The sequence below is a fragment of the Notothenia rossii genome (assembly GCF_949606895.1).
Source record: "Notothenia rossii genome assembly, contig: scaffold_373, whole genome shotgun sequence".
Taxonomy (NCBI): Eukaryota; Metazoa; Chordata; class Actinopteri; order Perciformes; family Nototheniidae; genus Notothenia; species Notothenia rossii.
The window spans coordinates 1-12,470 of NW_027640103.1; the positions used below are offsets into that span (position 1 = coordinate 1).

Below are 12,470 nucleotides of genomic sequence, written 5' to 3' on the forward strand. Positions count from 1 at the left end.
GTGTGAACGGACACGTTAATGAATCGAATGCGTGTGTATGCGTTTTACCGTGTGGGGCTGGGGTCAAGCAAACTATATCCGGTCACAGAGATCTGCTATTTTAAAGTAAAGTCAACACATATAGACCCTAAATATAGTCTATATAAGAACGAGAAAAGTCTTAACATATATGTGTCAGGGCTTAGCCCCGGACAGCCCCAGCCCAATTGAACCCCTGGGTATTTGTGAGGGAGCTCCTACTATGCATTACCCCGCTGAAGCTCACCAAAGTTTAACATATTTCATAGTTCAAAGTTTGTCAATTGTTTTGATTATTGGTGAACTACTGGTTTCATAATGTGTTTCTGAGGAGTTTTACGAGAATGAAGAGCACAGAGTACAGAAGCAACAAAGCAGCATACTGCATTAAACCTGACCTTCACAGAGAGGTTGGAAGTTCATGTGGAGAGAAGGCTTCAGTAGTCTGTCTGCACTCTGTTTAGTTTTGCTGTCTTACAATCAATATAGTAAATGTGAGATAAAGTGTGTCGCCAATGTAACCGGTTAGAACTCAAAGTTGCGATGAGGTCTTAAAATGCATGAAAGGGTCTTAAAAAAGTCCTTTAAAAGGTATTAAATTTGACTTCAGGATTCCTGCATATACCCTGTAATAGCTCAAAACTGGCATAGTTCCTATCTTCTCTTTTCTGAGATGAATGTATCTGTGGGTCCTCGTTGAAATAAATCCATAATGATATTGTTTCCCTGCAGGCACAAGCTGGCGGATACAAAGACCCGGAAGGTGATGGCCCGAGACGAGTTCAGACTGCTGCATTACGCCGGAGAGGTCAACTACAACGTCAACGGTACGAGTGCTTTCTGAAGACAACGTCGATATTTCAATTGTGCTTCTTCTTTTTGCAACTGCTGACAAAACAGATGAAGCATAAATCTAATGTGGCGTGTGTTTGTTCTCTCACTCAGGATTTCTGGACAAGAACAACGACCTGCTCTTCAGGAACCTGAAAGAGGTGAGGACGGGTTAGATGATCAGTTTGAAGGATTCAAAGTCGAATCTGTGGTTGAAACGTGTCGCTGTTCGCAGGTGATGTGCATGTCGGGAGAACAAGATCCTGACCAAGTGTTTCGACAGAGAGAGCTGAGTGACAAGAAACGTCCGGGAGACGGGTGAGATAGTGTTTCATTGGAAGTGGAAATATGATGAATACAATCAACAGGGATATAAACTCAGAGTCCATCCACTGTTCAACGCCGTGAAGCAAACTTCATTCAAACCCATCGTCCTGTTTAGTCTTTCCAACAATCAACCACTCTGGTCTGAGAGTTAAAAAGAGAGTAAATAAGTAACTTGATGGGAGTTTGCTGACCCTTGCATTCGGCTACTTAACAGACTCAGTTAAGTATTTGAAATGTACAAATCAAGGATATGTACAACTTGTTAGACCCTCCAGAAAAACGCGGGCAAAAATCCTTGATTATGCGATTAAACATGCGGTTTTTATGTGACTTTATGCGGTGAAATATGCGGGAAGTTGCGAAATATGCTAAATTATGCGTGGGAAAAGAATAACAATCTTTTTAAATATTGGGCTGTCTTATTTATTCTCTCTCACACACAACCTGCCACTAACGTTAAACCCCTTTACTATTCAATTAAACACATTCAATGTTTATTTATTGTAAAAGCAATTGGGCTATTTTAATCTCACACACACACACACACACACACACACACACACACACACACACACACACACACACACACACACACACACACACACACACACACACACACACACACACACACACACACTTCTCCGCCTCATTCTGTTTTCCTTTACTCGTTCGTTATCTGCAGCTTCAATCTTGTAGGCTACTCACTTCGTTTCTTGTAGCCCTCGAAAGGGTTTTGGAGGTTGATGCCTCGGTGAATGTGAGTTGTTTGGCTTTCTTGTCCGCAGCAGCAGAAAGCATTTTCGAATGTTTGAATGAATCAAAGTGGGTCGTCCCCGTCGATTTTCTCTTATGCTCCAACACACAGTTGTACGGGGTGCAGAATAGTTTCCCCCCACTTTTTGCCCGGTCTTTAGTTGAAATGTTCGTCGGTAAATGAGATGGATTAGATTTGTTCATCTTGGTGTTTTCTCTATCGTGTGAGCTCCACACGTTCACTCTATACAGTGTTGTTTACATTCTGTGATGAGGGAGCTGATGACGTCAAGACGAGTTAACTTTTTTTCCCTCAACTTTTTGTAGAAAAATGCGGGGATTATGCGGCCTTTTAAAAATCTGCGCCATTTTGCTGATTATGCGGTAAATAATGCGATCGCAGAATCGCGTTTTTCTGGAGGGTCTAGCTTGTTGAAAGTCCTTAAAATAGAAAATGAGTAAATCAGGTACATAAAATTCATTTGTATAAGTTAGGCTTGAATCTATGTTTTGGAATTTACCCGTAACTCTTAAATTATAGTTGATGTTTTTTGCATGAATTGGCCTAAACAAGTAAATATATACTAGGGATGGGAATTTGAAAGCAAATGTGTATTCGAATATTCGACCCCCAAAAAAACGGTTAACCGATTAACCGAAATGTACATATCCTATAAAATAAATAAATACATGTTCAACTAAGTAAAGAAAGTTTAGAAACCAAGTGGAATTTGTGAAATGTATTGAACTGGTGATCACAGTTTGAACAGTTGACAGCTATAGGCCTACAGCTTTCATGCTTAAAACATAACTTGGTTTTTAAATGAAAGAGGGATCAAACACGAACAACAGAACGTAACCCGTGACAACAGAGATCAACAACCTATAGCAGGGCTATGCACAGAATGCAGCTATTCAATACTCATTGTTCTTTAAGAATATGAGCATGTCTACTCAGGGGAGAGGTGGGTGGGAGACGATTCACAATCAGGCCAGCTGTAGAGAAGACCCTCTCAGCTGGGATCTGGGCCTAAGATGAGGTTTGAGTCTGCGTGATCTGCGTGTAGGGAGGGGCAGCAGCCATATCATTAGCTAGAACTAGCTAGATCTGATGGATTTGGACATAAACGCGAGTGAAGTATAACCGGACGAGAGAGAGAGAGATCAGCACCTGCAGCTCTGCCCGCTGTGAGGGACCGGTGAGCGAAACACACCTTTAGACCTGACACACTTAGCCATGGCACTGTCGTACACATTGAATTATTCCATTTGATCGTATGTAATCAACTTAGGCACCCCTCCCCAAAAAAAAAATCATATTGGAATACCTGAATCATTTTGAATATTGGATTCATCGTTCCCTTCCCTAATGTGTACAACATGTTAGAAGCCCTTGGAATAGAAATGAGTGTATCAGTTACACAACATTAATTTATACAAGTTAGGCTTGAATCTATGTTTTGTAATCTACCCGCAACCCTTTAAATTATAATAGCTGTTTTGCATGTATTGGCCTAAATAAATATATACCACAAATTATAATCTATATGTCGGGCATGCAGAGACTTTTAGATGAGAGTAAAGCTAACGTCCCTTCCGTGCTAAATGATGGCTTCGTCCACTTTCTGATACATACTCACACATCGTCTATTTCAATGGGTTTTCCTGCTTTAAAAAAAACCTGCACCTGCCCGGAAACCTTGCCCCCACAGAACCATTGTTTTATTGAACTGAACTGGTAAGAATTTCAAGAATGACTCAAAACCCTGGGGGTGTTAGTCCTCTCAAAGACAGCTCTTAGTGGCACGTCTACCGCCCCTTATCTCCTGCCACTGAGCATACTCATCTATAGGTAATCGACAAAGCAGTCTATCAGCTATTTGTAGTGTTTACAAACCAGCCTATATTTCTTATTTAAGTCAATAATAGTGTTTCTGAGGTTTTCCACTTTTCTTATTACACATATTTCCCCACAGACAAACAAACAGTGTTGTGTTTCCCTCTCCGTGTTGAGATGCGTCATGACGGGGATTCTCTGTCCCACACCCCGAGGAATGCCCTGACACACACACACACACACACACACACACACACACACACACACACACACACCACACACACACACACACACACACACACACACACACACACACACACACACACACACACACACACACACACACACACATACTCTCTCTCTCTCTTTCTCTCTCTCTCTCTCTCTCTCTCTCTCTCTCTCTTACACACACACTCTCTTGAACAGCGCCCAGTGTTCAGCTCCTCTCTTCTTCAGTGTGTCTCTCGACAGGATTCATCTCTCTTCTCCTCTCCGGTTCTTCTTATCCTCAGTCACTAACCAGTATCCTTCTCTCTTCCTCACCTCCTCACCACCTTTCCTCACCACCTCTCTTTTCTCATCTCTTCTGTCTGCCTCTCAGGCGGCCACTCAGTTCAAAGCAAGCCTGGCGAAGCTGATGGAGATCCTGATGTCGAAGGAGCCGTCGTACGTCCGCTGCATCAAGCCCAATGACTCCAAGCAGTCAGGTAGGACGCCTCTTACACGTGTGTTCCCTTAGCAAACCCTCCTCCCACTACTCAAGGCTCTGATCAATAGTCCAGTGTTGGTCATGTGTGATGTCTTGTTCTTGTTCTCTGGCGATATCTCTTAAGGCTTTTATTAAGTGCCTGCAGATGAGGTGATTTTCCCTCAGCACAAAAATGTGTCAAAGTGAAGCTAAAAAGTGAGGAGTTTTTCTTCTTCTACTACGTGCGCACATTGCTGTATTGTTTAGATATAACATACGATGCCTTTGGCTGGTTGTTGTTCTCCATGTTGTAATGTGTGAACTCTTAACAAGTTGAAAATCAAAGACAGGCACACATAAGCAGAGTGACGCCTGGAGGATACTGATATTAAAAGGGTTGCATTTAGTCCATGTTCCTGTCATTATATTATAGCAGTCAGTATTAAGCTGAACACATGTATGTGTAATAAATACAAATGTGTTTAATCCTTTAGTTAAGGAAAGTCATTGGTTCAAAAAACGATCTGATTATTTATGAAATCATCCTTTAGAGACCGAACGCCTTCATCTTCTCCGATCCAATTTGACTTGACAAATCTGAGATGCTTAAATGTATTTTTATTGCATTATTTTGATCTAGATTTGTACAAAATAACCCTTAAAGTCGAGCTGTTGCTGCAAGAGAAACATATTTTTGTGATTTTGGTTATTATTATGGTTTGAAGCCAGTTATTATGAAACCGTTCGTATGAACACGAAAAAGCTCATTGTTCCCAGAAACACCTCGACACCCCTGCTTTCAGTGTGTGTGTGTGTGTGTGTGTGTGTGTGTGTGTGTGTGTGTGTGTGTGTGTGTGTGTGTGTGTGTGTGTGTGTGTGTGTGTGTGTGTGTGTGTGTGTGTGTGTGTGTGTGTGTGTGTGTGTGTGTGTGTGTGTGTGTGTGTGTGTGTGTGTGTGTGTGTGTGTGTGTGTGTGTGTGTGTGTGTGTGTGTGTGTGTGTGTGTGTGTGTGTGTGTGTGTGTGTGTGTGTGTGTGTGTGTGTGTGTGTGTATTGTTTCTCTCCACAGTGGGCCTTTTGTTGCTCTGCTGCAGTGTTTTCTGGTTTTCTCCGGTTCACGTTAGTCGAGCAGATTTTACGCCTCTTTTTAGATTTGGGAGAAATATGATTAAAAATGGCGTTTCCTCAGCGCTAACTTTTACTATTCAATTCCGTGAATCCCCAGGTATGTGGGTGTACCTCAGGATCCTGGATTAGTAGATCACACTTTAACATTGTTTTAAATACGACTGTAAACAAAGTTATTAATAACGTATCTTAACATTAGCTCTTCAATCGTTTAACCGACATGCTGCAGATTTGCTTTTTTTAAGATATCACAAAGTTACTCTTCCCTCATCAGTAGTGGAAGTAACTAAGTACATTTACTAAGTACTGTACTGAAGTAACATGTTGAGGTACTTCATTTGTAAGTACAAGATCTGAGTACTTCTACTTTTACTCAAGTACAAGATCTGAGTAATTCTACTTTTGCTCAAGTACAAGATCTGAGTACTTCTACTTTTACTCAAGTACAAGATCTGAATACTTCTACTTTTACTCAAGATCAGAGTACTTCTACTTTTACTCAAGTACACGATCTGAGTACTTCTACTTTTACTCAAGTACAAGATCTGAGTACTTCTACTTTTACTCAAGTACAAGATCTGAGTACTTCTACTTTTACTCAAGTACAAGATCTGAGTACTTCTACTTTTACTCAAGTACAAGATCTGAGTACTTCTACTTTTACTCAAGTACAAGATCTGAGTACTTCTACTTTTACTCAAGTACAAGATCTGAGTAATTCTACTTTTGCTCAAGTACAAGATCTGAGTACTTCTACCTTTACTCAAGTACAAGATCTGAATACTTCTACTTTTACTCAAGATCAGAGTACTTCTACTTTTACTCAAGTACACGATCTGAGTACTTCTACTTTTACTCAAGTACAAGATCTGAGTACTTCTACTTTTACTCAAGTACAAGATCTGAGTACTTCTACTTTTACTCAAGTACAAGATCTGAGTACTTCTACTTTTACTCAAGTACAAGATCTGAGTACTTCTACTTTTACTCAAGTACAAGATCTGAGTACTTCTACTTTTACTCAAGTACAAGATCTGAGTACTTCTACTTTTACTCAAGTACAAGATCTGAGTACTTCTACTTTTACTCAAGTACAAGATCTGAGTACTTTTACTTTTACTCAAGTACAAGATCTGAGTACTCCCCCCCCCCCCCCCCCCCCCCTCATTATCTCACAGCCTGTTTCCCTCTGTGTTTGTTTCAGGGCGGTTTGATGAGGTTCTGATCCGGCACCAGGTGAAGTATCTGGTCTGATGGAGAATCTGAGGGTGAGGAGAGCCGGCTTCGCCTACAGGCGGCGCTACGAGGTCTTCCTCCAGAGGTACGTGTATTATTTTAACCACTTAAGGTCAGGACACCCCAATCACACATAAAAAACTTCTGGTTCAAATCTTCGAATCGCACATTACAAAGACTGCAGAAAACTTGGGAAGGAAATCAGAAATACTTAAAATATATGAAAATATGTCAAAAGTACCTCTTTATACCAGTAGGTGGCGGGGGGGGGGGGGGTAGTGTGCATCCCTCACTTAAAAACAGAAAGCAGAACAAGCATCTATGGTATTACAATGGCTCTCCTTTCTTCACAAACATACGATTAACCAATAGGGCTCTTGTAAAAGTCCCGACAAATGTAAATCTCTCCATTCCTAACGGCCTATGAAAACAAATCCCACTCAGGCTAAAAAGCAGATTCTAATTGAATGAACCAATAAGGCCTGTGTTGTGTTTGTTTATACAGTAAATAGTCTTTATTGTGTTTTATGTGATCTAAGGATATGTAGGTCCAAAGCTGAGAGGGAGTCTCTGTGTTGTAGTTACAGCGTGAGCTTGTATAATGTTATCTAAGTCTATTAACAGGACTTGTTTTATTTCACTATTTTTCCATTGAATACAATCTAAATGCCTCAATGATGACATTATTTTTATGTTCCAAATGTTTCCAAGTTTAATAAAACACAGATAATATTTGGCTAGAATTTCTACCATAATTCTGGGATGTTGAAATCTGCACAGCCACTTTGATGCTACTACTTTTTCTAACAGAAACTCTGGTGTGTGTGTGTGTGTGTGTGTGTGTGTGTGTGTGTGTGTGTGTGTGTGTGTGTGTGTGTGTGTGTGTGTGTGTGTGTGTGTGTGTGTGTGTGTGTGTGTGTGTGTGTGTGTGTGTGTGTGTGTGTGTGTGTGTGTGTGTGTGTGTGTGTGTGTGTGTGTGTGTGTGTGTGTGTGTGTGTGTGTGTGTTCAGGTATAAGTCCCTGTGTCCGGACACATGGCCGAGCTGGCAGGGGAAGCTTCCTGAAGGCGTGGCGACGCTGGTGAAACATATGGGATACAAACCTGAGGAGTACAAAATGGGGAGGTAATACATTCAAGATTCAAGGCTTGTATTGTCAGAGCTAACGTGTAGTTATATCAATTAAAGTCTGAGGTCACAGACTCCTCCAACAGAGCAACACATAACACGGATATATAGTGGAAGTAAATAAAATAGAATAGAATTAGTGCAAGAAGAGTCTATATACAATTATAAAACGGACAAGTCAAATCAAGCAATCTGATTGGTTCTGAGCCGTGATATACTGAGCGTATACCACGGGTAGAATTGTAAGTTACTTTTCACAACAAGTCAGTATCCCTCCGCGTCTGAGAAAAACAGTATACCGTTGGGCTGAACTGGAACAAGAAAACAGCGGAGAAGTAACGGGGCAGAAGACCTCCTTTTTGACGCAGCGGTCCAGACATAGACATCAAACGGCAAAACATATTCAGTGTGCAGTTCCTTTGGCATTAGGGCAGGGATATCTAGATACTTTTGAAGGTTTAACATAATGAATTGTGCTACTTTTAAAGCAAGCAACGATGTTTTCCAATCTGTAATCAAAGAGGTCCACAAAAACGCTATCGACCAATCAGATTGCTTCATTTGACTTGTCAGTTTTATAAATATATTTACATTTCTTCCGTTACGAAACAAAGCATAAGATGGACACATTTAAGATTAACTTCGACCTCCGGGGGGGGTCTCACTATGGAGGAGTGGATTGAGCAGTGCCTATCTCCAGAAAGCACCTAAACTACGACATGCAGAGCTACGTGAAGAGCAGGTAGACCAACTGGAAAAGTACCACCATTCAAAAACTTTCTGATGCGGGTCTTGAAACATAGCAGAGAAATTATGACCGTTAGTGGCCACAGGTGCGAAAGCTCTCTCCAGAGCTACTGGAAGCCCAATCTCGGGGACCGGAGAAAGTGGAGCAATATTCTCGCCACGCCAAGCAACAGCCTCGAACAACCTCAACCTATACAAGTGACCACGTAAGCCATGCTACCGATGCTGGACAGTTTTTCAGTGGCTGCACAATAAACACGCGTCGGGCCGAACCACGCCCCTTAGCTGTGATATAATGAGCATATACCACGGCCTGTCGTGAGCTATTGGCTAAGTAACTGGGATCTGATATATTAGATAAATAATTTGTAAGTTGCAGACAGTTGAATGTTATGGATGTTGTTTCTAAAGCTCAGGTGTTCAGCTGTCTGATGGGATTGAACTGTCTTTGAGTCTGGTGGTTTGAGACCTTTCATACCAGTCAAAGCATCCTGTAATGTTCTACGTTTTCCTTCTTAAACATTTTGTTTCACTTTTTGTCCCTGAGCTGCACTTTTAAAATGTTTTTAATTGTCATTTTACTTTTAGATCCAAAATCTTCATCCGCTTCCCGAAGACGTTGTTTGCCACTGAAGACGCTCTGGAGACCAGGAAGCACAGTCTGGGTGAGAGACTCGTTTATTATTTCCTTTATTCATCAACTCCTGCATCGACGTGTGGAGATGGAGACATCCTGACATCACAAAGCCAACAACACAAGCTATTTATTTTACAAACATTAAAAAAGGACACAGATAAGAAACAAGGCAAGTTTACGTGTATTATTTTGATTATAGCAGATTTCAGCAACAAGGCCATTTAAAAGCATTATAGTGCAAAATAAATGGAATCACATTAAAAAGAGTAATTAAAAAGCCTAGAACAAAATAAAACAAGTTCAAATGTTACAGTCTAAACCACATGTGTCAAACTCAAGGCCCGGGGGCCAAATCAGGCCCTTGCTGGATTTAATTTCGGCCCGCAGGATAATTCCTAATTACTATTAGATCTGGCCCTCCGGTATATTGCACGCACACCTTCACTCCATCCTGAGGGTCTCCACTTTCTCTCTCACGACAACAGGGCATGTTTGGTTTCTCTTTGAGGGAAATAGTTTTGTTGAAGCTGTTGTTGGCCTGTGGGAAAATGTACTCATAAGAAATGACTCTGGAAAAGCTGCAGATAGAGCCATAAGAAATGAATCAACTGATTATTTAATGTTTAATGTTGTTTTTATAGGCAATCATTTAAGCTTTGTTAGTTCCAGGTTTAATATGTGCAATAAGTTCATTTCAATAAGTTCTGAAATAAACATTGAACCAGTCCGGCCCTCCACTAGTACCCATTTTTTATCTTGGCCCACTGCGTATTTGAGTTGGACCCCCCTGGTCTAACGGGACAGCATGTCAAAAATAACAATCATAATAAGGGAAAAAAAGAATCCAAATTAAATAGAGGGTTTACTCTTTTTTTTTATTTCTTATGATTTTCCTGGCAAAATGAGCAGACAGTGTGATCTGCTTGGGTTTGAATGCTTTCCAGTTGATCTCTGCAGGATGGTTTTGGTTTTGGTAAGGCCACAGATTTAAACCGTGTGTCTCCTTCTCCTCTCAGCCACCAAGCTGCAGGCCGGATGGAGAGGATACAGGCAGAAGACCAAGTTCCAGAAGCTCAGAACCTCAGGTGAGGAGACTTCCCCTTCCTTCAATGGGACTATTCACCTTTTTCTTTTCCGCTAATGTCCTTATAGAGTGTGTTTACCTGAGTATAGAGTGTGTTTACCTGAGTTTAGAGTGTGTTTACCTGAGTATAGAGTGTGTTTACCTGAGTATAGAGTGTGTTTACCTGAGTATAGAGTGTGTTTACCTGAGTTTAGAGTGTGTTTACCTGAGTTTAGAGTGTGTTTACCTGAGTTTAGAGTGTGTTTACCTGAGTTTAAAGTGTGTTTACCTGAGTTTAGAGTGTGTTTACCTGAGTTTAGAGTGTGTTTACCTGAGTTTAGAGTGTGTTTACCTGAGTTTAAAGTGTGTTTACCTGAGTTTAGAGTGTGTTTACCTGAGTATAGAGTGTGTTTACCTGAGTTTAGAGTGTGTTTACCTGAGTATAGAGTGTGTTTACCTGAGTTTAGAGTGTGTTTACCTGAGTTTAGAGTGTGTTTACCTGAGTTTAGAGTGTGTTTACCTGAGTATAGAGTGTGTTTACCTGAGTATAGAGTGTGTTTACCTGAGTTTAGAGTGTGTTTACCTGAGTTTAGAGTGTGTTTACCTGAGTATAGAGTGTGTTTACCTGAGTATAGAGTGTGTTTACCTGAGTTTAGAGTGTGTTTACCTGAGTATAGAGTGTGTTTACCTGAGTTTAGAGTGTGTTTACCTGAGTATAGAGTGTGTTTACCTGAGTATAGAGTGTGTTTACCTGAGTATAGAGTGTGTTTACCTGAGTATAGAGTGTGTTTACCTGAGTATAGAGTGTGTTTACCTGAGTATAGAGTGTGTTTACCTGAGTTTAGAGTGTGTTTACCTGAGTTTAGAGTGTGTTTACCTGAGTTTAGAGTGTGTTTACCTGAGTTTAAAGTGTGTTTACCTGAGTTTAGAGTGTGTTTACCTGAGTATAGAGTGTGTTTACCTGAGTTTAGAGTGTGTTTACCTGAGTATAGAGTGTGTTTACCTGAGTTTAGAGTGTGTTTACCTGAGTTTAGAGTGTGTTTACCTGAGTTTAGAGTGTGTTTACCTGAGTATAGAGTGTGTTTACCTGAGTATAGAGTGTGTTTACCTGAGTATAGAGTGTGTTTACCTGAGTTTAGAGTGTGTTTACCTGAGTATAGAGTGTGTTTACCTGAGTTTAGAGTGTGTTTACCTGAGTATAGAGTGTGTTTACCTGAGTATAGAGTGTGTTTACCTGAGTATAGAGTGTGTTTACCTGAGTATAGAGTGTGTTTACCTGAGTTTAGAGTGTGTTTACCTGAGTATAGAGTGTTTACCTGAGTATAGAGTGTGTTTACCTGAGTATAGAGTGTGTTTACCTGAGTTTAGAGTGTGTTTACCTGAGTTTAGAGTGTGTTTACCTGAGTTTAGAGTGTGTTTACCTGAGTATAGAGTGTGTTTACCTGAGTATAGAGTGTGTTTACCTGAGTTTAGAGTGTGTTTACCTGAGTTTAGAGTGTGTTTACCTGAGTTTAGAGTGTGTTTACCTGAGTATAGAGTGTGTTTACCTGAGTATAGAGTGTGTTTACCTGAGTATAGAGTGTGTTTACCTGAGTTTAGAGTGTGTTTACCTGAGTATAGAGTGTTTACCTGAGTATAGAGTGTGTTTACCTGAGTATAGAGTGTGTTTACCTGAGTTTAGAGTGTGTTTACCTGAGTTTAGAGTGTGTTTACCTGAGTTTAGAGTGTGTTTACCTGAGTATAGAGTGTGTTTACCTGAGTATAGAGTGTGTTTACCTGAGTATAGAGTGTGTTTACCTGAGTTTAGAGTGTGTTTACCTGAGTTTAGAGTGTGTTTACCTGAGTTTAGAGTGTGTTTACCTGAGTTTAGAGTGTGTTTACCTGAGTTTAGATTGTGTTTACCTGAGTTTAGAGTGTGTTTACCTGAGTATAGAGTGTGTTTACCTGAGTTTAGAGTGTGTTTACCTGAGTTTAGAGTGTGTTTACCTGAGTATAGAGTGTGTTTACCTGAGTATAGAGTGTGTTTACCTGAGTATAGAGTGTGTTTACCTGAGTTTAGAGTGTGTTTACCTGAGTTTAG

The 12,470-nt window shown here is 40.6% G+C and overlaps 1 protein-coding gene across 1 annotated transcript in view; it reads left to right on the top strand.

The window, feature by feature from the left end:
• Nucleotides 1–750: 750 nt before the first annotated feature.
• The window catches only part of LOC307027103 (unconventional myosin-Ic-like), a gene marked incomplete at its 5' end in the record, with an annotated part of 32,600 nt that continues 20,880 nt past the window's right edge, over nt 751–12,470 (top strand). Inside the window, 12 exon segments of the mRNA XM_079695302.1 lie at nt 751–845; nt 964–1,010; nt 1,085–1,099; nt 1,101–1,131; nt 1,134–1,162; nt 1,165–1,167; nt 4,368–4,473; nt 6,785–6,823; nt 6,826–6,901; nt 7,827–7,940; nt 9,279–9,355; nt 10,344–10,412. Coding sequence (XP_079551428.1) covers nt 751–845; nt 964–1,010; nt 1,085–1,099; nt 1,101–1,131; nt 1,134–1,162; nt 1,165–1,167; nt 4,368–4,473; nt 6,785–6,823; nt 6,826–6,901; nt 7,827–7,940; nt 9,279–9,355; nt 10,344–10,412 — 701 coding nt within the window.